The sequence below is a fragment of the Pogona vitticeps genome, chromosome 1 (genome assembly GCF_051106095.1).
Source record: "Pogona vitticeps strain Pit_001003342236 chromosome 1, PviZW2.1, whole genome shotgun sequence".
Taxonomy (NCBI): domain Eukaryota; kingdom Metazoa; phylum Chordata; class Lepidosauria; order Squamata; family Agamidae; genus Pogona; species Pogona vitticeps.
Window position 1 is genome coordinate 240,545,530 of NC_135783.1, and position 26,422 is coordinate 240,571,951.

At 44.2% G+C, this 26,422-nt stretch overlaps 1 protein-coding gene across 11 annotated transcripts in view; it reads right to left on the reverse strand.

Moving 5' to 3' along the window:
* Positions 1 to 26,422, reverse strand: part of TNS1 (tensin 1) — a 404,124-nt gene that overhangs the window by 275,142 nt on the left and 102,560 nt on the right. The window contains exon 1 of one of the 11 annotated variants that reach the window (XM_072985268.2): positions 25,284 to 25,498. The exons of the other annotated variants lie outside the window; for them this stretch is intronic. Within the exon in view, the coding sequence (XP_072841369.2) occupies positions 25,284 to 25,364 (81 nt within the window). The 5' untranslated portion in view covers positions 25,365 to 25,498. Of the gene's footprint in view, positions 1 to 25,283; positions 25,499 to 26,422 lie in introns of those variants that run through there. 11 annotated transcript variants of the gene reach the window in all.

Below are 26,422 nucleotides of genomic sequence, written 5' to 3' on the forward strand. Positions count from 1 at the left end.
TCTACTGTAGCTTTTTAAATTACCATTACATTACCATATTATTTTTCACCAATGTCATCATCCTAGATTTTTATTGTTTTATGGATGCTACTTTGGTTACTTTAGTAGAAAGAGATTAAATATCATCAATCAAATAAGTAAGAAAGACAAAAGCTTTAGAACGGTTTCTGGGTTCCTACACTAGCATCCGGCTCACATTCTTTAAAGGTTTACAGAACGGTTCCATCACAGTAAGATAGTGAGTTGAGTTCAGACTTGAAGTGCAGGAGAGAATTAGACTGTCCTTCACAGATTTGCATCATTCACATATAAAATACAAGGCAATCAGCTACAACCTCCAAAGGTGCAAATGGGGGAAGGGTGCTGACTCTTGATTCCTTTTCTCATTGCCCCCACGCTATCTGCATGCACACATATTCTGCTTCTCCAAACATTTTTCTCCCAGTCCAGCTCCAATACTGGTGAAGCTGACCATGGTGAAAGAAGGTTCAGCAGTGGAGCAGAGTAAGATAAGGAGGGAGGGATCAGCTCTCCTCACTCATGGATATCACCTTTCAGGGATGTCTGTGGGGTGGGTGGGAGGAAGGGTTTCTTTCTCCTCCTAGATTCCTGATTTTTTTTTTAATTATCATCATTATCATAATGATAAGGATGCAGCATGTTGCAGTACACAAATTATTCTGTATGTGCAAATTATTCCAACATATCTATACAGCTTTGCCCCTGTAACAAAATCAAATACTAACCTATCCATCAGGATGGGCAAACTGCAGCACTCCACTTAAGATGAGCAAATTGTGGAAAGTCTAGTCTAGTTAGTCAACCTACTTATCGGTAAAGGATGGCAAGAGTGTCAGCCCAGCAATACCTGAAGGTCCACAGTTACCCACGTCAACTATACCTGAATGGAGCAAACATGAGAATGATTCAGGTTGGATGTTTCCAGCACACAGGGCCAGCTTAAGTCATGTTGACACCCTAAACTATGACAAAGGTATGAGATTCCATAGCATTTCCTACCCTTAAAATGTGCACTATTCCAGCAATTATGTAGAATTTAAAACTTCATGTGCTTAAAAATTTTTACTTAAAAGCACTTTACTATAAAAGGTCCGAAGCTCTATATTGCATATGTCTGTGCATAGATCTAGCATCGCCAGCACTGTGGCCCTGAAGATTCTCACATTTAATGTGTATTTCTTTGGTGCACCACTAGGTGTCAGTATCTGATGCTAAGCAGCTAATCCATCAGCAAACTAAGTTTGGGATAAGATAACTGTATCTCACACATCTCAGGAATAGCCACTGCAGCAAGAAGCTTATGATCTCTTACAGCAAACTCTTGGGCTTAACCCTGGGGAGGGGGAAGACACTGGTAAAACCACTCCTTAAATACCTCACTTCTCTTGAAAACTCTATTAGGTTTGCTGCAAGTCTATTCCAATGTGCCAATGCATCACACTGAGCCTGCTTAAACATCATAGCAAGTGATACAATGGAGAGGGGAGGAGAGAAAAGAAAATCTAATGTCAATTCTGAAAAACAAACCTATTGACACATTTACATTTCACTATGACACTGATTAATTTAGGAAGGGGGAAATGCGAAAATATTACATTTGATTTTTTAAAAAAGTCTCTCAGTCACTTCTTTTGTTTAAAAATGGAAGTGTCTAAAATTCACATAAAATACACTGAAATATTGCCTGGTACAAGATTTCAGCACTAGTCCAGTGCTAAACAGGAAGGAAGGGGGGAAAGCCACTATGTTTAATGAAATAAAAGACTTTCCAGTCATTTCTTTCTCAATTGCATTCTTAGCTTAGCTACCTCTGCCTGTTGGGAAATTATCTTTATACCAATCCTACAGTGTCAGCAAGCTGAAATCAGAGCTTGAAAATGTTACTTTTTAGAACTATGAATTGGAGGGAATAACTTTTCCAGGCTCCACATGAAAACTTGTAGGTCATGTTACACAAGATGGAATTCTCATAGAGGAATTAAGTTTGGCTTCACAGCTCCGCTCCAATGAACATTTGGAAGCCTCACAAGGGGAAAGTTTAATGGACTTGGCGATTTCCACACCAATGTCTACCCCTCACAGTGTATTCCCTTCTCTTCTCCCACCCTACCATTCCTCACCCCCAAATTAGGTGCCAATACACTCCTCTTTCCCTCAAAGGGACATGGCTAGATACTGCAACTCTCTCTGCAGCAGAGAGATTTGAGTACCTGCACAAGGTTATGTCCAGGAGAGGGCCCATCATGCTGAAGTAGCCTCCTGGGATTGGATGGAAAAGCAATAGATCCTCAGTCCTCTCTGCCACCCACCCAAAGGGATTGGGAAAATCTGAGGTAATGCTAGTAGGGCAGCAACTGCTGCCTTCCACTGACCTTCCTTCACTGCCTTCAGCTTCAGAATGGCAGGTTGTCAGAAAAGCATTTAACCTCCACCACCCTAAAGCTACACAGCCAACCTCTGGCCACTGTCCTTCTGTGACTACTCTGGGATTCTCAGAAAGGAGGGAGAGGTTGGGAGGACATGCTGGCTAACATCCTGCCTCCACCAGTAAAGTCCAGAGACCCAGTGATGGGAAGGGTCACCCAGAGGAGAGGAAACCCTACCAATATTCACTCTTCAAAAGACGCCTCTGCAAAATGCACTGGGTCTTGGTCTGCTAAACATTTTGGCAGCACATTAGAGAGCTGCGCATTTATGGCAACCTTCTCCCTGTGCTGTTCTAATCTGTGCCACTCATTTCAGAGTCCTTTAACCAGAAGTTCTCTCGCAAACAGTCATTAGGATGTGAATCACTACATCACTCTGGAGACACTTTTCCAGGAGCATAGAAACATTTTTAAACTGCTTTTTCATCATCATGAGTAGGTGAACACAAGAGAGGTTAAACTGCCTTAAATAATACCCTCATTTCATCTAACTCTTGGATTACGCTTAATGACAAAGACAGAGTACATGCTCAATTTCTTTACATCATTCATATTTTAATAAAGCCCCAATTGTAGGTTGGGTGCCCAGCACGTTCCCCTCCCCCAGTTAAGAACCTGGAGCTGAAACCACACTCCCCAGGAAAAAGCAAACTGATTGATTCCACATTGACTCCTGGTGTACCACACAACGCCAAGCCATACAGTGGTCCAAAATGAGGCTCAGTTTGGTCTGCTCCTGATTTATTTTTTAAAGATACACCACAATCTTAGATTGTATAGGACTATCTTGCACCCCCAACAGTTGTCTACCTGCCCCTTCACTGCCACCTCATTTGCCACCTCCCGGCTCCTCCCTCAACCACCCTGTATGCCCATCCTCACCTCACATCTTCAAAAATTGTTTTCCACCTTTGCACATGCAGAGGACCAATTCCATTTTTAAAACTTATATTTAAAATCACACCTCCAAAGATGCACATCAACACCTTAAAAAAATTAAAAGGGGTTGGGATTGAGGCACATGCTCACAGCAACAGTGCACATACCCAACCATGCTACAGTCTCTCCCACCATGTGTATCAATATTTCAGATTAAAACATAGGGAAAAAACTTAGAACTTGGACGTGTGTTACAAGCTCAGTCATACTTGTTTGCAACTAACCCACAGCAGCTACATTTTCCCTGGTTTGTTGAAATGGTGTAGTTTTGACCCAGGTTTGCTATACTAGCATCACTTCTTCCTGCTTCCCCCCAAAATTCATGTTTCCTCAAGCTCCAACTGGGGAAAAGTGCAAGGGTGCGTGGCGAGGTAGTTTACTTAATTTGGACATGAAAAAAAAGAGAAGAGTTTGAAAGGTTACTTTTAACAAATAATTCATTATGTAATTCATTACACAGTGGCCATTCTTCAAAAGTAACTGATTACTGTTCAGACTAATGGAGAATCTTTAGCAACTTGTCACATTTATTTTTCCTTACTTTCTTTTTTTTAAAAAAAAAATCTTTAAAAGTAAGTAAAATGGTCTAAAGCTTGAGGGGAAATAAATCCCCCCATGTGTCCCAAGGGGAAAAAATAGCCTCCAAAAAGTAAAGAGAAAAAACTTCACATACACACACTCTATGTAATAACATCATCAGTATTACTTTTTGGAGGGAAGAGACAATTGCTATGCCCTGATGAGGAACATGTTATAGGGGTGACGTCATTCCTCTGAGCTCTGGCGAAGAAAGTATTGTCAGGCTGGTATGTCTTGGACCCCCTAGACCCCCTACACTGCCCATCAGAGTCCATTAGCATTCTCCCTTCCTTGCTTGCTCTCGCTCATGTGTGCTCTCTGTCTCACACACAAATGCACACATATCCATACATGCAGGCTGCTGTTCCTCCAGGTGCATCCTCTGCTTTGGATAGCTATTAGCATTTCCAGCCATGCTATTTTAATGCGCAGATGCTATTTTAACACATATAATGTGTTATTATTCTTGACTGTTTTAACTAACAGTGCACTCTGTACTGATCAAACAGTCAGCGAGCAGAACTTGTACAGAACATTGCCAGCTTAAAATCTGGGTATTGGTGTGACAGCTCTGAATGTATTGAAAGTATAGGAGATGAACCAATCACAAATATTGCCACTCATTCATTTCCTTGGTCTCTTCCCCTGCCCCTCACAATTTCATCTGCTGCAGCATGAAGTGCTCTGCCTTTACTATGTAGAATATATATTTAAGGGAAGAGCAAAAGGAGTGGGGGGGGGGGAAAGGTAACAAACTATCAGTGCTGTCCCAGGATTACTTTGCACCCCCAGACTAGGATGCTTCTCGTTGAGACTTCTAATGCATAGTCGCTCTCTAGTTGCTACTGGACTCTCTCCACCTACTCTTTGCCTTCTTTTCTTTTCCTTCCTTTCCTCCACCCTTTTCCCCCCTCTGGTTTGATAGTGGATGCTGTCAGATCTTGTTTGGCTCTCAAGTTCCTAGAGACCAAAGAGCCACCAAAAGTGTCTGAAACATGCACACATGCATGCGTGCGCGCGTGCGCACGCACACACAGAGACACACACAGAGAGAGAGAGAGTGAGTTCTCCAGATCCCCAGGTTTTGCATTCAACAATATAAAACGTAGCATTTTTGAAAATGGCTTCATTGATCATGGAATTTCCCCCTCCTCCCAGAATGTACAGGAAGGGTAAGTGAAATCTCAGAAATGACAGCCACCTACCCACCCTCATTTGGATGAGGCCTGGTGAAATGCCATGAGAATATGAAAAGCAGGGCAAATCTACAATTAGGCATCCTATGCCTGTACAGCATATTATGCTACATATAAGGCTGCCAATACTTGATATATTCCATTCTTCTCTCTCTCTTTCTCTTTCTGTCAATACTCATGATGTGGCATGATGTGTCCATTATATGACCTCATTAGATCCTGTTTCCCCCACATCCCACCAGAAAGCAGGCAAATACAGGTCCAAAAGAGGTGGGTGGAGCCAATTAGCTTGATAAGGCTACACCTAAAGAATACTGTACGTGAAAGTACCTGCTGGGGGTGGGGAGGCTACTTTGTGTCTGCTCTAACGTGAAGTTAAAATGGTAGGTGTCTTCCTTTTCTGGATGTCTTACGTGAAAGAATCATTCCGTAAAGGTGCAAGAGAGCAGGCAGGACGGTGGGAGATTCCCAGAGGCAGCTATTAAGAGAGCCCAAAGCCACCAAGGCAGCAACCCATTTGCTGAGTTCAGCTCCCCCCAGAAAACAATTCAGCAGGCCTTTCCTTCCCCTATTCAGAGCTAACCATCAAGGGTGCTAAGCAGGTATTTCTGATCTCATGGTTTTAGGGCATCTTTTTTAGGGCATCTTTTTAAAAAACCATCATCATCATCTGGAAATTGCTGTGGAATTTGGGGAGGGGGGGAGGAAAAGAGGGGAAGGCAAGGGCAAGTCCATGCTTCCTTTTCTTCTTTCCTCCAGACATTTGGAACCAGATTATGGTGCTCCATTATCACTCTGCAGACAGCCAAGCTGACTGGAGTCTGACCCCATACATCAAGGATGAAGGAGTCAGCCTGTGTGCGTGTCTCTCTGTGTGTGTGTGTGTGCGTAAAGTTGTGGGGGAGTGGTTTTTTTTAATGACTCAGATCGAGATGTTTTATGATACAGATCCCAGGATAGTTTATTCCTTTCCTTGTCTGGTACAACAGGGTACTTTGCCCCTTCCCCCATAAAAAGCTTTAGGGCTTTTTCTATTTGATGGTCCCTGTGGAGTGATTAGAGCCCGCTGCTGAGTTAAAGGCCATCAGACCAGTCTACACTCTTACCCCTCCCTTAACCCACCGCTACCCCATCGCTCTACATCTCCTATCCTAACAACTCCCAGCTGTTTGCAAGCTGGGCTGGCAAGGAAGTTCCCAGACCTTGACCCTCCACCTTTCCCAGTTCATGCTGGCTCCAAGGGGTCTGTTACAGAAAACACCCCCTCTTCCCCCTATTCTTTTTCTCCTAAAAAGGGGGGGGGAGCAAAACCATGAGCTAGGTCACATGAGCCTCATGGGGTTATGAGGGGCCAGCCAGTGGTGAGGGAAAAGATTCTGGGTATGTGGAGGAGGGGAGATTAATCAGGGACTTCTTTCCCCTAAAGATGAAGTTGTCAGTGTAAAACTAAATCTCTCCTTCCATGGTGACTCAAGTCCTAATTAGATTAGCATCTTTGCTGAGCAGCATTCAGGCACTCTATGAGGTCAGCACACGGCTCTTGAGAGGGAAGAGTGCAGCTGCTTCAAACAACAGCCTTTTGCCTGAAGATGCAAACATTCTTTGGGGTACCAGGGTCACATTCGCTTTCCACCCCATCTTTTTATTTTCAGAAATTAAATGCTCCTCAACTAGTACAGATTGATTAAATAGTTATGGATCTAATCACCAAGAAAAGAAATTCTGAAAATGCCTGTGTGCCTCTGTGTTTAAAAAAAATAATAATACAAAAAGAAAAATGAGAGAGATGTACTTGCCATGTGACCTACCAAGAAGTCAGGAGTTCTTAAGTATCATCACAGTGAATTGCTGATGTCAAGAAAAGACCTCTTACCAAGTGGAAACAAGACATATCAAGCAATCTGCTCAGCAGGGTCTCTCCCCCTCCCCCAGCCAGATTTTATTTTAAGAGGAACGAACAGAAATGACTGAACTCACAGTGTCAGATTTAAGAAAGCAAGTGATACACACACAAAAAGAGCGCAGGGGATGTTCTACCATTCTCTTCCAGCACAACGACTTGCATGCAAAGGGGCTCAAATGGAGCATTTGAAACCCTGGATTCTGGCCAATTAGCAACAAATACTGGGAGCAGTCAGGGATTCCTCAGCATCCCAACAATGTGAAATGGTGAGCGACTCTCTTTTCCCCCCTTCCCCTTCAGTCTAACAACTACCCACCCACCCGCTCACCCATAGAGCAGGAGCACATGGGGCAGACACTGGAGAGCAGGCAGCCATTCATCAGAGGACTGGAAGGGACAGATATTCCTAGGCTGTCAGTCTAGGACTTCACTCCTCTCTCACTGCATGGCTTTTACCTCATAGTAAATCGTAAAGGATCAAAAAGGTAATCTATTTAAAAAAAAAAAAAACCTTCAGACAAAACTGCAACAAAATCCTGGCAAGTACATGTGTTACCCAATTGTCTAGCGCCCAAGAAGGGTAACACCTCTTTTGACTTCACTCTTCCATCTATCAATTCATCTGAATTTATATCCCACTTTTCTCTCAAGAATGGGACTTGAGGCAGATTACAGTAAAATCAAAACATAACAGAAGCTAAAGAAATAAAGTATAAAAGATTTAAGATCTATCTTATAAACATTAAAGAAAATACAGACCTTACCTATTTGGAAGCCCCATCACACTAAGCAAAGTCTGAACATAGCAGACAACATGATGATGGTCATGTTAATACACAGGCAAAAGGGGGTTTAATGATTGGAGTATAACTTGAGCCTAGTAAAGAAATTAGTAAGTCAGTCTAAGACAAAATGAGGTGGGGCAGGGTAAACACATAGGGTTGCTTGCACTCCAGAAGTGCCCTGTAACAAATAAATGTGCATGACCACCCCATGCAAATGAGCATCCCCATAATCTCTGCTTCTCCCTCCCTCCGTCCCTCCCATCCGGTTGCCTTTGCTTTTGACCTTCCACTTCTGTACCCTGTTTCCACTACTTGAGAAAACAGTAGAGAAATCCTGTGGTTTGAGCAGGGAAGAGTTTAAACTAATACTAGGAACACAGTGTCTGGAGAACCTTTCCACCAAAGCCAAACATTCAAATGATGGCTTGATCTCCGACCACAAGGGACCTCTGAATGTTTCCCAAATGGGATAGTGCCAATCTATCCCTTCTCTTTCCTCCACCAGGTCTCTCTGTGCAATTTTATTCCAGGTCAGCCATTCCACCAATCAGTCCAAAACACGGTCTTCACACCACATCAGTCTAAACAACAGAATTGGAATCAGACAGCCTTAGAGGCCAAGGCAGAGAAAAAACCTAGTAGTTATCCAGAGATCACCCAGAAACATGCTATTTTCCCTCTTGTAAGAAAAGGGTGGAGACCCACCATGCTGTTTGCAGTATCTAGGCTCTCCCAGCAGAATCCCGCAGCTTCCTCCAGAGCCAGGGGCCATTCAAAGGGGACACTGACAATATAGCTTTAGAATGAGGAAGCATATACCCTGAGCAAAGGACTTTAGACATAGGGAAGGGCTAGAGTGGAGATTTTTCAGGCTGACTCTTCACTGGGAGGCTAACAGCAGGAAAGTTTCCAACCCAAATATTTGAAAAAGCGAAGTTGGGTTGGAGAGAGTGGGGGTGGGATGGGAGCGGGGATGTTGGCTACACATTCATGGTCAGTCCAGCTGCAAACAATGTTCCTGGCAAGCACAAGTTAAGATTCAGCCATCGCTCCGTGGTGATTTAACCCTGTTTTATAGCTGCATCTGACCACAAACTATACCTGGGTAGATGTCTCTCAGAATCAGAGGCAAGGTGGAGAGAAAAAAAATCTGAACCCCAAACACATAAAGCCTTGTACGAAGGCAGGCTAGAAAGCAATGCGGAGCAGAAGATCTTTGAAGGATCTTGGATCAACACCACCAAGTTAAAGTGTTTGTGATTGGCAGCATCATGGTATTTCGATCACCACCCCTCCAGTTCCAATAAGATCAAGATCCCCAGTAACAAAAGGGACGTTTGGAGAAGGAAGTTTGTGCTTTAACACAGAAGAGATGCAAGGGGCATCCAGTGAAGTGGATGGAATCAGAGTTTATGGGGTGCCTGAGTTCTAACATTTTCAAATGATACAGAAAGAAGAAGGACTTGAACTGCTAATGCAATAATGGCATAACACTCAGCCACCTATGGATGCTTTCAAGCTGATACCTCCCACTGTGAACAATGAAAATGCAGCCATTCTGCCTTTTCTGATTAAAAAAAAAAAAGCTGAGGGAGGAGATGATGTTTTGGACTATGACTCCTAGAATTCTCTAGCCAATATTCCAGACAGGATCTAATTGTGTCGGGGGGGGGGGAGTCAGAAGAACAGCAGTGGAGAAACACAAGAGAACCACAGATGGAAAAAGACTTCGCCCACAGCTTCTAGAAAATTCCATAAACAAGGCTGGGTGATGGCGCACGGCAAGCCTCATCTGGAAGCCCCCAGCATTTCCCTAGTCACTGCAGGAGGGGGATGCGTTAAGCAGGAAGGTTGACATCTGAGTCCTCTGTTAAAGGTTAAGAAATCACATTTCTGCATTCCCTGCACAAATCAGAACCTATCTAGAAAAGCTCCCCTAAGATCTTAGCTCTTGACAACCAATGTTGAGTAGAGGGCCCTGTGTAGCTCTCTCATCCTCAGAGATACACGTTCTTTCCAGGATCTTGCATTCGCAAGATGAATGTGTGCAAGCATGTACACAGAGCACAGCTGCAGAAGCCTCACAGGAAATTCAAATGGTAGTGGCTGGCTTCTTTTTATCAAAGGTTTCTTGGTGCTTTTAAAAAAAATACAGCGAAGGCTATTCATGCAGACCTTCTGTTACCTCCCTTGTATAACCTTCCACCAACCTCCTTGGGAACCCCAAAGATATTCCTAGGATACCACTAACTTCTAACATACCAGGCATTTAAGTGCACAACAGAAATAGAAGGGGGTGGGTGAGTATTGGGGGCAGAGGAGTGGGAAAGGAGGCATCAACCTAACAGTTTGCACAAACCTGCATTCACCTGGGTTAGGCACAACTGGCCAATCCGAAACTCAGGTAGAAGGTGGAGGAGGGACAACAACATAGATGTGCCTTCTCTCCTTGTCCACCTTCACTCCCAGGGAGGCAAAATAATGCCAAGACCTCAAAGCAAGACTGCATCATCGCTGCGCTGCACTCCCTCTCATCCCACCTCATGGCCAGGGGTAGGCAACAGGGGGTGGAGGGGGATTAGCTTGTTTTGTTTTCAGGCAGTTCCCTCTGTTCCTCCAGAGTTGGCCCCAGCCACCACATTACATCAGAGCAAATAAAGATAGAGAGGCTGCTTCTTGCAGACCCGTTGGGTGGGGGTAGGAGTGAGCAGAAAGAAAACAGACAAGAGTGCTTTGCAGGCAGGTTCTCTCCTTCTCTCCCCTCCCGCAATCCCCCCCCCCCCCAGTCCCCACATTTGTAATCTCAGGAAGTAGGAGATGAGGAGACAAATGGATTTATTCAGGAAAGCTTAAAGGGACACAGGAAGGGAGAAGAGGGGGAGGGGACAGTTGGCACACCCAGTATTTTATTGTTGTGCCACAAACCTCTTCTAGAGATAAAAATAAGAAGGGAAACCCTCATGCAGTGCCAATTCAGGGCTAGTTCAATCCATTGCAGAGGATGGAGGCAATCCAGGCCAGCCTCATTTTGCTCAGACTAACAAGAGGGGAAAGTGCATTTAGACTGTGGAGTGCCATCAGCTCAAGACACAGCTGAATGTAAAAGAGAGGGGGGGGGAGATCCCTCCCTGGGTGATGTGATCAGGAAAAACAGTCCAAGGGGGAAAATCTTCTAAATCTGCTCTCCTTTCTATTTACAAAGCAAACCGTATAGCTCAGTGAGCTGCATTACCTCTCTGTAAACTAAGGAGTTTGATTCCTCACCCTGGCTTGCAGGAGATGAATCAATGTGTGTGGTCTTGGACAAGCGACATGGTGCTAGAGTACCCCAGGAAAAGGGAAGGCTACACCATTTCTGTGTACTGTATACCTAGAAAACCCTGGAAGAAGTCCCCATTAGTTGGAATCAATGTGATGGCATGTAACTTTTCTTATTCCACCTACAAAAGCCTCCAAAATAATGAGTACACTTAATTTTTTTTCCTTTCTGGCACACAAATTAGCAGTAAGAGGATTTCCTTAATACCTCTCCCAACCCAACTTATTCATATCTTATCTAGTCAAGTGCTAAAAGCATTGAAGAGGCCCTTTCTAGGTAGTTTGCAGAAGACCTTTAAGAACATGGCAGCGACCAAAGCTGATCTACCAATATATTTTACTGCCCAAAGGGAACTGGTTTGGTTTTTTTCTCTCTCTCTCATGATTGACCCAGTTTGGAATCCAGCTGCAGCAAGTGGTCTTATGAATGCATCATAGATCTACTACTCTGTTTGGTGCTAATAAAAAGAACAAGAAACAAGCACAGCAGAAAAAACCTTATATTCACAGCATTTTTAGACGTGGTTAATGCACTTAGGGTGCTGCTACTGGAGTTCGTTCTAGAGAAAGTGTCACATTGGAACCAGAGACATGAGTAACAGCGGAACAAATGCAGTCTACTGGAGTATGTCTGCACTTCAACTGTGTTTCAGGCAACTCTGCAGTTCCTTAGAAACATGCCTGATTGTCCTAATGAGATAATCAATCATAGTAGACAAACTTCTGTGTAGGACAACTGACCCACCACTTGTCAATCACTCCCCAACTGATAACTCACAGGGGTGCATAAGGTGCGATGAAAGACACGCTTTGAGTTGCTAAGTGACAGTGGTGAGCTCAACAGGCCTGACTAGTAACTTGCATGAACTGAAACTATATCACGGTCTAGAGCAGGGGTCTCCAACCTTGGGCCTCCAGATGTTCTTGGACTTCAGCTCCCAGAAATCCTGGCCAGCAGAGGTGGTGGTGAAGGCTTCTGGGGGTTCTAGTCCAAGAACATCTGGAGGCCCAAGGCTGGGGACCACTGGTCTAGAGAATCAAAGGGTGTAGTGGATAGATAAGACTCAGGAAGCCTGGGTTCAAAGCCATATTGAATGCAACTTCATGGCACATGACAATAGAACATGATCTAAAATCCTAAGCAATTGAACACATAGGACCTTGACAGCAGATACGTAAGATGCAATGGATACTTTTCTTTGAAAATAAAATGAATTGTTCAGGAAAAAAAGAGGACACCCTACATTATCACACAGATCTACTAGTCTTTGAGTTTGTTCTCAATGGAAGCATATTGTTTACAGAACCTGCAAGATGTTTAAGACTACTATGTCCATCTTTCCCAGTCAACAGGCATGCTAGTGTGACTGGTGAGAGTTGTAGCTGGACCGTTTTAGAGGGTGGGGGGTAGAAAGTAACACAGGGTGGCATCTGAAAAGGCATGCAACATTCCAACATTAGATTTGCTGGAATCTTTGCAACTTCAGATGCTGCTTTTAGTAGGTTTGGCTGGGAACGAACTTTCTGGACTGGGGCGACTTTCAATCCGTCCAGCACAAGCCAATTGTTCCTCTGAATTCCAAATCAGTCCTGCCTCTCTGCAGAGACCTTTTTCCCTCTCTTTAGTCTGTTGAAAGCGGTGAGTCTGCTGAAGGCTGTTGTTGAAAGCAGTCATGTTTGTCAGTTTGCTGTTTGATCTGTTCAATTGTAAGTAACAAAACCTTTCATTCTTTCTCTTTCTAATGTCTCAGGATGAGTTATTGTCCCTGTAAGTGCCAGTTTAATGAGAGACAAGGAGTTGTCTACTTTGAGGAACATAAAAGTTATTCTGCTCTGTGAATCCCTGAGCTTCTTCTGTGCAGCTAGAGGAATTTCAAAACTCTGCAACAGGATCCACCTCCTTTCCTTTCCTCTTTGAAAAACAAAGCATATAAATGTGGCGACAAAAAAATATTTATGAGGTTCCTTTCAAATGTTGAAGTTCCTATGCAGTGTTCTCCAAAGTTTTTTTCTGGGAGGTAAAACTGAGAGATTTGAATTGGAGCAGAAATATGAGGAACATCTTAAACCAGAGACTCGCCATGCATGCAGACTTAGACCAGGTTAATGAAAGGCTTGGCTATCAGTGAAGCCCAAGGTTGAAAAGCAAACACTTCATTTGCATATATACTTAAATAAATGAACAGATGAGGCATTGCTAGGAGGAAAATGAAAGAGAGACAAAGCAGCAATGGGCTCTTTGTCTCTTGTAACATATTTTAGAAAGGTACTCATTTCCCACTCACCCCCAAGACTACTTGATATTGGGCAACAGGACAAAGGATGCAGTGGAAGGCTACAGAGGGGAAAATGTCAGTTCTGGGACATCAGATGAGGAACAGTTGGAGTATGATGTAATAAGAAACACTGGTGGACAACAATTGTGTGTGTTTGTGTGTGGTTTGCTTCAAAATCTAGGGGAAAGTTCCTCACACATACTCAGACCACAAGCCATTCCTTATAAGAACATATGCCTATCCCCATGTTCAGGGGATAATATAGTTACATGTTTGCTGTGACCTTTGTTGAGCTGGAGACAAAATAGTTGAGTTAGCTAGTCTTCAAAAAGTGCACAGGCAGACTTTCAGGAATAGCTTGAGTACAGCCCTGCTCGGTGGATATCTCCCTGGTTCTAATTAACATGCTCTGAGAGGAGTGACTTGCCTCTCTGCTCTTGGTTATTGCTTTCTCCGTTTTGGTGAGTGACACATCTGCAGAGGAGACATTCCTGCTCATGTAATAGGCTCTTCACACAGGAAACCCCCTAGAAAAAAAATCAATGTTCTTCCTCAAATGCAGAAACTGCATGCAAAAGTGTCCTCTCTTTAACCAGGGATGTAAACAACAACCACAGAACTACAGAGGGGAAGGGACCCAATGAATCATTGGGCAGACCCGGTCAAGGAGGCACAGTGGGGAACTGAATTTCCAACTGCTGGCTCCACAGCCAGACCTAAACCCCTGAGCTATCCAGTATGAATAGGGTTTAACCTGCATTGATCTGTATTGTGTACAGGATGCTACCAGATTCCACCAAGACTGGAGAGAGCCAAGTTTCCCATTTCCAAGAAAGCCAGTAATTTCCAGAGGCATCACAGCTATTCAAGGAAGGCTGGGTCAACAGGTTATTTCTTGGAGAACTCATGAGATCTATTCTTAAATGGTGAGCAGTCTGTTTGCATCGCAGTTTGGGGAAACATACTAACTTTATGTACTAGTGTCTAAATTTTCTTGTTTTCTTCTACCCTCTCCATCCTCTTCTCCTTCTGTGCCATATATTTTTAGAGAACAGGGACTGCCTTGTTTTTATTCAACTGTAAAATAGTCCAGGACCTTATCTAGCAGAAAAGAATGAGCTAAATTGCTTTAATTAATCAATAAATAATAAACAATTTGACGGTCAGTGACATCGACTTAAAACTGTTGGTAGAGTACAACCCAATATGCTTGAACAAAACTACCACACTCCCTTTCTCATTCAGAACCCCAGAAGGCTTCAGGACTTTAGGGTCAGCGGAAGCTATGGGGAATATTGATCAGGGCATTGTCTGGCTGAGTCAGCTCAGTAAACAATTCCACCCAACCCTTATCCTCACCCCCTAGCCACATGCCACATGCCTAGAAAGTCACAAAGTCTCCCATCATCAAAAGTGACAGGAGCTCATAAAGCTCCTTGACATCCTACCCTCCCCTTCTCCGTATCCCAAGCATCTTCTCCAACCCTTTAGCCTGTTGACCTTGTCAATTATTCCTTTGGCCTTGTGACCTGCAGCCCCCTAAGGAGAAGTAGCTGAAGTGAAAGAGTTTTCCAAGGGAAATTCAATCACAGAAGTGGGAATAGAGATGGGTGAGGGAGGAAGGTCAGGAAGAGACAACAGTTATTGCCTTCCATCGGCCCATCCATATTGTTCCAAGTCTGTAAGCCTCACACAGGCGGTGCATCAGTCCCATCCCCAGTGCAAATAAGCAGGGCTAGACTGTATTTCATAAGAGACACAGGACAAGCACCATTCAGACAAAGGCACAACAAAGCCATTGTTTGCTGCCCCATAGCTGTTAGGATTGATATAGGGCATCCAGCAAATGGACTAATGACCAGAACTAGGAGAAGCTGGGGGGGGGGGGTTGGACTACAACTGGTCACACTGGCTGGAAGACTGAGTTGAAACACATAAAGTCTCTTGAGTTCTGGAAATGACGGACCATGTTTAATCCTATCTTAAGAATATAGAGGTCAGAAAAACACTAGCAGTCTCTGAAGCAGAAAAGGAAACTGAGCCCTCAAAATGCAAGAAGACATGCTAAAGCTCCAGCCTGTCCTCTTAAAGTAGTCAAAGACAGTGATTCCCAGTCTAGTGGCAGGACCCGTAAAAGCATACCCAATAATCTCTTTTTTCCTGCTTTTGGTAGCTGATGATATCCACTGCTATAGCATGTGGCTTGAACCAAATACTTTCTGCACTCATGCTTGAAGAAACCCAGCTGGACTCTCTCAGGTAGGACTTTTTCACAGCTGCATGGAGATTTGAACCGAAGTTGCCCCTGTCATATTCTGGCACCCTATGCCACGCTGGCTCTCCTGGGAATACAACTTCACCTCAAGTGAAAAATAATCTACAAAAGCAAAGCCTGAATATGGAGAAAATAAATCTTTCACATTTTGTTCAAGAGCTGGGAACATAAATTACGCCTGACCCCAGGAGTACAAAAAGGATATGTTTAGAAAGAAAATACAATTCAAAAAGATGGTTGTCTGCACCTAAATCACTATGAACAGAGTAAATATGAAGTTTGACTCCAATTGTAGTGAGATATTTTATGTTTTCTAGTTAATCTTGAGTGTCTATGCAATATTTTTATTTTCCTGTGTTTTCGAGGTTTCCCCATTTTTTGTTATAAACTAGGTCAACCATCTGTGCTTTTAAAAATTCTCAAAACCAAATAAACAATATCTCTCTCCTAGATGTATTAAACTCTCCCTTAATTGTAAACCACTTCTGAGAACTCTATACCTAGAACTCCCTGAGAAGGGTTTCTGTTAAGTCAGAATTGACTTGCCGGCAGGTAATTATTACTATTTTCCTTTCATCCCAAGCAGTTACCCCCCTCCAGCTATGTTCTCTCTCCATTTGCCACCCTTGCAGCCACATCTTTACTGCAGAGTTGCCCAATCAAGAGCACCATTGCTATCTTCCAAATTGCTGTCTAATTATCAGTAATTATCCACATTAAGTTCACAGGCCATGGCTGTCATCAAGAATGGAAAGACAGGTTTGCAAAGAAGAAGAACTGTGGTGTTTCCATACTGTAGGCAAGAAAAATCAGTTCTGCCTGGAATTTACAAGAACAAAAACTTGTTTGTTTGCTAAGAAAAATACATATCTCCAACTACCTGTATAGTATCCAGGGCAGCTGAACTTATTTTGTTGAACTAAAGCATCTATGGGATGCTTTAGTTCAAAGGGACGTGGTGGCGCTGCGGGCTAAACAGCAGAAGCCTGTGCTGCAGGGTCAGAAGACCAAGCAGTCATAAGATCGAATCCACGCGACGGAGTGAGCGCCCGTCGCTTGTCCCAGCAACCACCAACCTAGCGGTTCGAAAGCATGCAAATGCAAGTACAGTAGATAAATAGGGACCACCTCGGTGGGAAGGTAACAGCGTTCCGTGTCTAAGTTGCACTGGCCATGTAACCACGGAAGATTGTCTTAGGACAAAACGCTGGCTCTATGGCTTGGAAATGGGGATGAGCACCGCCCCCTAGAGTCGAACACGACTGGACAAAAATTGTCAAGGGGAACCTTTACCTTTACCTTTAAAGCATCTATGAAAGTGCTACTAATGAGAGAAAAGAACAAGGGCATCCTGAAGCCCATATATTCCTCCCCTGTGTAAGCCAGAAGCTCTGAAGGAGTTATGATGCTGCGGATTAGAGTTGTAGTAGAGTCAGAGTTCACAGGGTCAAAGCCCTTCTTCAGCAGCAGGGACCACTGTGTCATCTGGCACGCACACCTGCCTCAAGCTTCCCTGTTGCTTCTAGGCTTGGCTCAGATCTTAGAAATGTTACTTTTAAGAATGGAGACTAGAGCTTCTAGAATCCTCAGCCAACATGGCCAGTTGGGAGCTGATCCAAAAAGCCACTGGTCCATGTTCCAGCTTAGTTTCAGTCCTCACGATAGCTAGGAGGAAACAAATTTGCTCAGAGACACTATATAGTTGTGAGCAATGCTTGATGTAACTGAAAGTGTGTTGGGTTGGGTTGATATTGAATGGGTAATAAAGACCTATTTGTTGACAAAAGACCTACTCCTGATGGAGATGAAATTGTTAGAATTGATTAGTTAATTCAGGTCAACACAGCTGCCCACATTTTTGGACTCTCCTTTAAGGCTCCGTTGTCATGGTGAAACTTCACTGTGGTTTATAGGCCTTATCTGTGGCCTGCCTCCCATCTGGTGCCCCATGTTTTTGCAGGGACCTGAAGGGCATCCCACTCAGCCCAACGAGCATCCACACTTCGGAATGCGTTGCAACATCCCTGCTGATGATGTTTCAAAGCAAAAAATCCAAGTAACCAGAACAAATTATCTATTTACTGCAGAGCACAAATACTGACACTAACATCATCAGTTTGTGCATGTTTACTCAGAAATAAGCCTTGCTGTGCAAAATGTTGTTGTTGTTGTTACTTGACTCTAAAGTAAGCATGGCTAAAAACGCAACACAGAGACGAATCCCTCTCAGACAGCACAGACTGGTTCATTAGGGCAAACAGGATACTAAACGGTTCACAGTACATTGACTCTGCTTGCCACCCCAGCTCTGCCCAGCAGCTAATGTCTCACCAACCATGATGGGCGCTAACTGACACTACTATCAAGATATTACCACTTAGGGGGAATAGGAGAAGGAAGCATAGCCAGAAGGAGCAAAAAATCTGCTCAGTCCGTTCTCATTTCAGAAAATCAAAACAGCTACAGCAGGAAGGAGGCAAAGGGCAGCCCTCCACAGATTCCTGGGTTTTGGCTCCCTCGTCATTCATCCATGCTTATGCTAGCTGGTGCTCATGGGAGCTGAAGTCCAATAATATCTGGAAGACCACAAATTCTCCATGATCACACTGCAACTTGCTTAAGGAATTATCTTTCTACACTAAAAGTTCTGTCCTAAAGGTTTAGCTTTAATAAAACATTTATTGTCTTGTTTTGAGTGCCCTCCCAGCCCCTTTCTTTTTCCAATTAAAAACTGCATGATATCCTGAGGATGAAACTGTCACCTCCAATTTTTTTTGTTTGCACAGGGACTTGATCAGAATTCTCTCATTTTACAAGTGCCTTGTATTTTACATGTAATTTATACTTTAAAGAAAGAAAAGGATTTCAAAAGGATGCAATTACACTGTTTACAGACTAACAAGGAAGGATTCCACTGGAGAATGCTTCTAAAAATGTGCTTTTGAGGGGCTGTATCTCCTAGAATGTTGGCTAAAGAATTTGGCCATTGGGAAATAAGTAAGTTTTCCAAGCGTTCATCTGCTCATTTAAATTGAAGAGCCCAGATCTAGCCAGCCTCAGAAGAGACTAGAACTGAATGACGTACAGTCTAACCCAAAATGGCTGCTCTTAGATCCATTTGCAAATGCTCTTCACTGTCTATAAGACCCAGGAAGACGTAGTAGCCATTTATTGCAATTCTTCCCATACCCTTTCCCAGAGGGTAGGGAAGAAGGTTGGGGTTTCCAGGCAACCCCAGAGCAGAAGGTTGGGGTTTCCAGGCAACCATAGCCATCTGCCCAAAGGAATCCACATTGAAAGCTCAAGTATCTAAAACATTTTGAAGTAGGCAAATCAAGCTAGGCTGTTGCCACTTTAAAAACATGGAAGGGCAGCATGGGGTCATGGCAAGACACTGTAGGTGCCACTGCTCTCATAACTCACCCACACATACTTTTTTCAAAGCTGGCCCTTCTGATTTTTTTGGTCTCCTAAAGAAAACAATGGAACCATCAGATCATCCACAGAAAATGATATAAGCCAGTGGCACAGTGAAACAGGCAACGCAGGCAACTCAGGTATATTAAGAGCCCAGGACACATTAATAGTTTAACTGAAAGAGTTGCCATTTTGATTGTTTCCGTTTTGAGACAATTTGAAGGAATTAAAGGTCTAGCCCTGTGTTCAACTTCAAAATGGAGGGGAAAGAGTCCTCACATTATTACAGGCAGTGGCCCATCAAAATAACAAGCTACATACTGTCCTCTGAAAATGCCGGCCACAGAGACTGGTGAAACATTAGGAAGAAAAACCTTAAGAACACAGCCAAACAGCCCAGAAAACCCACAACAACTACACATATAGCATCATCCTTTTTCCTTAAGGGCTGCTGCACTTGGATGGACAGAAATTTACTTGGTATCTGCTTGTAGATTTCTAGGTGACTTGTAGGAGATTGCCAAGGATTTCTACCGCTTAACAAAAACAAGAGCAAAATCATGTTCCTGTTGTTGCCCCTACCCCTCATCTCCCATGCCTCCTGCTCCTCCTGCAGAGATGAAGAAAGTATCCTTCCCAGGAGTAGAATTGTGTGTGGAAGCTCAGTTCAGTTCTGGTACTGAAGAACTCCTGGGCTGCGACTTCTTTAATTCACAGTGTTTGACTTTTCCACCAGGCTGTAGCTAATGGATCCTTGAGTTCTAAGCACAAATTAAAAAATTAATCATCAAATTCATTCAAAAATAGCTAATTCATCTATTTGTATTTGTACAAATCAATGCTCCCAACAAATATGAATCAATGAATGTTTAGTGATTTTTAATTTAATCCCCAGGCAAGTAGAGGCACCAAAGTTGTAGGGAAACTTCCTCTGACTCTCCTCTACAGTCCCTCCATGTTTGGTGAAAATTGGGTTTCAGATGCCTGAGTAATAAAACCACAAAAAAAGTCCCCCAGGAAAGTTTCCCCCAGACACCTAGAGACATCAAAGTCACAGAGAAGCTTCCCATGACTCTCCTCTACAATCCCTCCAAGTTTTGTGAAGATTGGGTTTCCCCAAGCCAGCTGCTAAAGGGTACTTTTCTGGGGAGAACCACTTTGTGGATGTATATCTTGGACGTCTCAAACCCAATTTTCACCAAACTTGGAAGGATTATAGAGGTGAGTCAAGAGAAGCTTGTCTGTGATTTTGATTCTCTAGGTACTTGTGGGACCATTTTATAGAGTTTTAAAGTCAAAAGCAAATTGACAAATCAATTCATTAATTTGTCAGAAATATGGTAAATTTGTAGTTTTATCACCTTGAGGAATTACAAATCAAAACAAATCACATTTTTTTCTGATTCATGCCCATATCTAGTTCTAACAATAACACTATGCTTTTAAAAAAAACCACACCTACAAGAGTGAAGTTTGCTCACCTCAATGTACTATAATAATTCTTATAAACACATAATGTATCTATAACACATCTATGGTATACAGTGGATTGTCATGTTTTCTTTTTCAATAGTAAATAGATCACAACTGGGAATATATTGTGTCTCTTAACAGTGCAAGAAAAGAAAAAGGTCTTCCATGTGCTGAAATACATACAGCTTCCTAATGAAATCATCCCCTTGGTGAGAAACCCAACCTGTGAAACTCTCACATGTGTGTCATACAAACCAAATAATTCCCCAAGTACACACAAAGCAACCAATGACATGACTGCATGGATGTATCTACCAAGTTTATTTGATGGCATGGATGAAAATAACAGCAACCTCTATAAGGTGTAAAACAATATATTGGGATATCCCTTGTAAAAGAAGAAAGAGAACCTTGGAATGACCAGATAGGTGGGGTATAAATAAAATAAATAAATAAAAAGAAAAGAAAAGAAAAAAAGAGGAAACGAATGTGTTCAGAAAACCAAGGTTTGATTATGTATTTAGGAGCCATGACATTTTCCCTCTTACGATTTTCTTCTTTCCTCCTTCTTTTCAATCCATTTTCTTTTTGTGCTTTGCCTTCAAATTGTAAACCTAAGGGCAGGGGGTTGGCTTCATAATAATCTTTGTAAGCCACTCATACTTGAAGCCTATTTTGGCCAAATAAAACTGTTTTATTTAAATAAAAAAATTAACAAAATCAAAGCAATTAAAACCATAATTTAAATCACAAAATTTCTTCACAAGCCAAAAAGTAGATTTCCATGCATCTGGTTGGTACTAGCACACATACTCATGACTTCCAGAACACTTAAAATAATACATATCTTCCTGCATCCCATTCATATCCCACTACAGTACTTCAAGTCAGTTACTTTCCCCCACAGTTCAGTCTTTCCATGAGAACAGAATTTAAACTCATTATCTGATTGTGAGTCACAGATACATCTTTTAAAAATTATACATTAGACTTTTAACTTATATATGATATATACAAATTTCATTTCAAAGTAGATTTTTAAATAAACTTGTTTTTAAATGCAAGTTGAGTTTTTTAAAAAAACTAAATATAACTGATTTTTGTCCTTCATTTCCCTTCATTAAACACAGATCTGGTACAACCAGGGGGAGGGGAGCCTAACTCCTAGAAACATTATGAGCACATTAGAAACAATAAACGTTCCCCAAGCTTACTAAGGAACCCTCCCTCCCTTAAGAGCCTCCCCCACCATTGCATTATAGTTAATGACTATAAATCAGAATGATGCCCTACGAACACCTAGTTTCCGGACTTCAAGAAATATCTGATTATTGGCTAACTTTCTTTGTAACATCCTCCCCTGATGCTGATACTGGTCTTTTATTTCCCTTTATTCTTGCTTTTTAAAAACTCAAGTAAGCTCATGGGAACTCCCATGTTCTTCTCCCTTCCCACCCCCCCCCAAGCCCTGCAAGGGGGGGAAAAAAACCATCAAATTGCTACAAGCTGGAAATGATCAACAGGGACTGGCTTGCACCCCATGCTGTTAAAACATTTCCTCTAAAGCATTTGGAGCAGACCATTATCAGAGAAAGGATGCTAGGCCCAGTGAACTCCCTGACCTAGTAAGGCTACTCCCCTGTGTTTGTCTAAGATGATAAATCGCGTAAGTCTGCTCCACAGTTCAAATCATTACAGTAATATCCCTCTGCAGCAAAAGAGAAACCTCACATGCACGCAGTTTGTCACTGGAGAGTTCCGTGAGCTCATAAGGGAGACAGCAAAGCACGGAGCAAAGGGTTGCACTGTCTGCAAACTCACACAATCACGCTCTTTTTGAAACCACAGTCTGCTTCCATTTAAGAGCTTTGATGTTTGTAGTATATTTTCTATTACCAATATAAGATACTAGAAATGTCCCCCCCCCCTACAACTTGCAGAATTCTTGTAAAAGCCTGGGAATTCTTGTAAAAAAAACTTTTCCAAACTCACAGTCCTTTAAACAATGAGCAGATCCAGCCCCCCTCTGTGTTCACATGGAAAAACTTGAAATAAGCACCGAAGGTGTACGAAGCTGCACTAAGTGTCATCATGAATTCAGGAGTGCTTTATACTTGGAGGAAAGGGGATATGGTCCGCCAGACAGAAGCCCCATCCCCTAGGAATTATTAAACTGCTTTGGTCCTGTTCAAGTGTTCAAATTATTCTTCCTCAAATTCTAGCATTCATTTCAAGGGACTGGGGTAGAGGCTCCAATGCAAAGGTGGCTTCATTTTGATTCAAGCACTGAGATCTCAACTTAGCGCCCACATCTCAGCTGTTCTCCAGAACCTGGGGAGTTCTGAGTTCAAAACAGGTGTGTCTAAGCATTCACAAGACCATGTCAACAGACTGAAGGAATGGTATCACCTACTGTGGGAAATGTGAAATAGCTCCTCAGGAGTCTAGCCCACTACATGTTGCTGTTTTAACAATAAAACCAAATAGAACACAACCCCACTCCCAATTAAATAAAATATGTTTCTTCTGGCATTACAGCCTTACACAATCCACAAACATCCACTCTGTTTGAGACAAAACTCCCAGAATATTTTCAACCAAAGCAGACAGTACCATTGGGGAAAGTAACTTTTCCAAGCTATGATTTAATCTGACATTCTAGGTGGTGACACTTGAAAAGGTCCCTAACAACTCTGGGCAGTTCACTCTGTTTAGAGAACCGTCACTCCATCACCCCCTTCTCACCCTGGGAGACTATTACACATTCCAGGCCAATTTTGCCAGTTGTGGGGTGGGGGCTCCTCTTGGCTTTATTTCACCCTTCAAATTGCCCCCCCACTCATCTCGCTTCGCCTCTGGGACCACCCAAAGCATCACTATGGCAACAAAGCGATGTCACAAACAGCGGGTTGTAACTGTAGGGACCAAGCAGACAGGCTCCATGGTGAAGAAACGGAGTTCTCTTTTCATGCAAATGTTTGTCCGATTAGTTATGTCTCCCCACCACCCTCACTCCCAGGCTGAGCAACTGTGGAGCAAACCCTGCCTCCTGTCAACAAACAGGTCTAAGGCAGTGGCATTTATTGCCTCATCCCAACAAAGCAAAACTTTTGAACAGATTTTGATACATCCCTCTATGCTACCTAAGGCAGCATCGCAGCCTATGGCAATTAACCATCTTGTGTGTCTCTTTGCTTAGGAAGCAACACTTCCAACTTTGTGAGAGTTAGATTGACAAATCCTGTTTATCCTCATAGGAGAATGTTATGCAGGAGGTTAACTGATCCAGAGAAGATAGAAAAACAGGGGAACTTCAGATAGTTACTTTTTGGGGAAGGGAAATCTAACTCACAGAATCCTCCAGCCAGGATGGCCAAAGGGACTCAGCCTTGTCAACTGTGGGATTCTGGGCACTACAAAAACAGCAATAATAATAACTTTTTTTGGTCCTGGATAGGATGCATCCTGCAACACTCACTCAAAGATGGACCACAAAGCCTGAGAAGAACACATAGATCTACTTCTAATTATAGGTCCACTCCTAAAATTTAACACCTTTTACTCTAAATGGGTAGTCTCCAATCTATCACTGGAAGGCTAAGATAGTTCATCCTAGACATAATTTGCATCAGCTCATTTCCAGAACAGAAATGTTCTTCTTTAAAAACAACTACAACTCCCACAATCCCCCCTCCAGCACTGTGGAACTTACAATCCAAAACCAAACTCCGCTGCTGTCAAAAAAGGGCCACCCCTTGACCTTACTTTCCCAGGCTGGATCAGTTCCACTCACCCTCCTTGCTCTGCCTGACCCGCAAAGGGAGGCAGACGGAGCGCTCCGTCACTCGGGAGTGCTGTAAAAATACTGAAAATAAAGTCCATCCTCCCGCAGCCATCCACGACCGGCTCGAAAGAAGGGAGCAGGAAAGAAAAATGCTTCCATATGCCTCCTCCCACACCCATCCCCCGAGCCCTTCCGGACTCCTGCGGGGTTCTCTCGTGGCACAGCATCCCGGAAAGTTGGACATCTGCTTCCCAGCAAGCACCAAAACCTTGCCTTGGAAAGCCACATCCAGCTGGAATCCCTTAGCAGGGCTTTCCTCGCCTTTCCCCATCCCGTCCTCCCTTTCCGAACATAACGGGGGCCGGGTCTTTTTGGAGACTACTCTTCCCCCCCCCCGCCCGCCCCCCACGCACCGCGCCCCGTCCACTGGCATGAACATCTGCAGCCAAAAGCGGCGCGGGAGCAAAAGCGGCGGCGGGGGGGGCATGTGCGCACAATCCACGCACACCCACGGCGCCCCCGCGGCGACTCCCGGGGGTGGGGGATCCTGCCGGTTTACACGAAGAGAAGAAATGCAGTTGGGGTGGGGGGTGCAAAATCCTGCACCGCTTCGGTTCTTTTGCTTCTCGTCCCCTCGGGGCAGCCCCGCGCGCCTCAACACGACCCCATCCCTCCTCCGCCGCCGCCGTCCCACCCACATTTTGGGACTGTCGTCCACGTCGGATCAGATCACCCAGCCCCGCATCACCGGCATCCCTTTCCGCCCGCGTCCCCGCTTGGTTTCCCCAAACAAAAGCCCAGGCCAGCCCGGGAAGGGGGTTCGGGGGCGAGGTGCTGCGGATCGGGGCCCGGGGAAGCGGACGGCGGGCCACAGGGACCTCCTCCACCTACCCAAAGCATGCAAGACAGGCAAACCCAGGTCATCCTGTCATCCGATCGGCCCCTCGGGAGGCTCAGGGAAACCGACAGCATCCCAGCGTACACGCTCAGCACATCCTCGGGTTGGCCAAGGGATGGGAGAGACCGGCGCGGACTGCACGGAGGCGGCGCGGGGCCATCGCTCTCCCGCCGCCCGAAGCAGAGGAGGTGCGTGCCTGCGCGCCCCCCCCCCCGTCTCTCTCTCTCTCTCCCTCTCTCCCCTGTCTCGCCGCGGCTCTCTTCTTCCCCGCGCGTCCGGGCTCCGGGCTCTCTTCCCCTCTTCCTCGGGCCGGCTCCTCAGGAAGAGGGGAGGGGGCGGTGCTGGGCAGAAAGCTTCACTTTCTCCCGCCCGCAGCCCCTCCCTCCCCGCCAGGCCCCTCCCCGCGGGACTTTGCCGCCTTTTCGCTCCGCCGTCTTCCTCTTCGGGGAAGGGAAAGCGGGGCATCGGCATCCCGCGCTTCGGCGGTTCTTTGGGGAAAGGCAGGGTAACATCGGCTAAGCACGGCAGCCAACCCGGAGGTGAGTGGAAGAGGATGCTGCACCGTGCTTAGGAGAGTCAAGGGCATTTAGCTCCGGGTCTCTTGAGTAGGGAAATTGCGCACGGGCTCCAAACATCCGAGCGCACCAAATCAATAATACAATAATAAATGCCTGCGCTGGAGTGGATTTCGACATACGGTGGTCCTGCTGAAGATTTTCTAGGTACTTAGAACCTGTTTGCCACCAACGCGTGTCTTGCGACCTGACTTCCGTACTGACTTTGAGCCATCCTCACAGGGATTCCGAAGTAAGTGATATTTTGAAGGAGTGGATTTACCACTGCCACCACCACTCCCCCATTTAGTGTCCATGGCTGAACAGGGATTCAAACCTAAGTCTTCCAAGTCATGTTTACATGTGTACAGCACCTAGCATCCATCTGGAACCAAGTAAACATTGGCCAAGGATGGAGAAGCTCTATACAGTCAGGCCTTGGCGTTCAAAACGAAGCAGGGCAAAGGCTAATACAGCTTTGTCAAGAGAATAAGCTGCTCATCAAAAACACTCGTTTCCAACACCTCAAGAGGTGACTCTATACATAGAAATCACCAGATGGGCAATACTGAAATCAG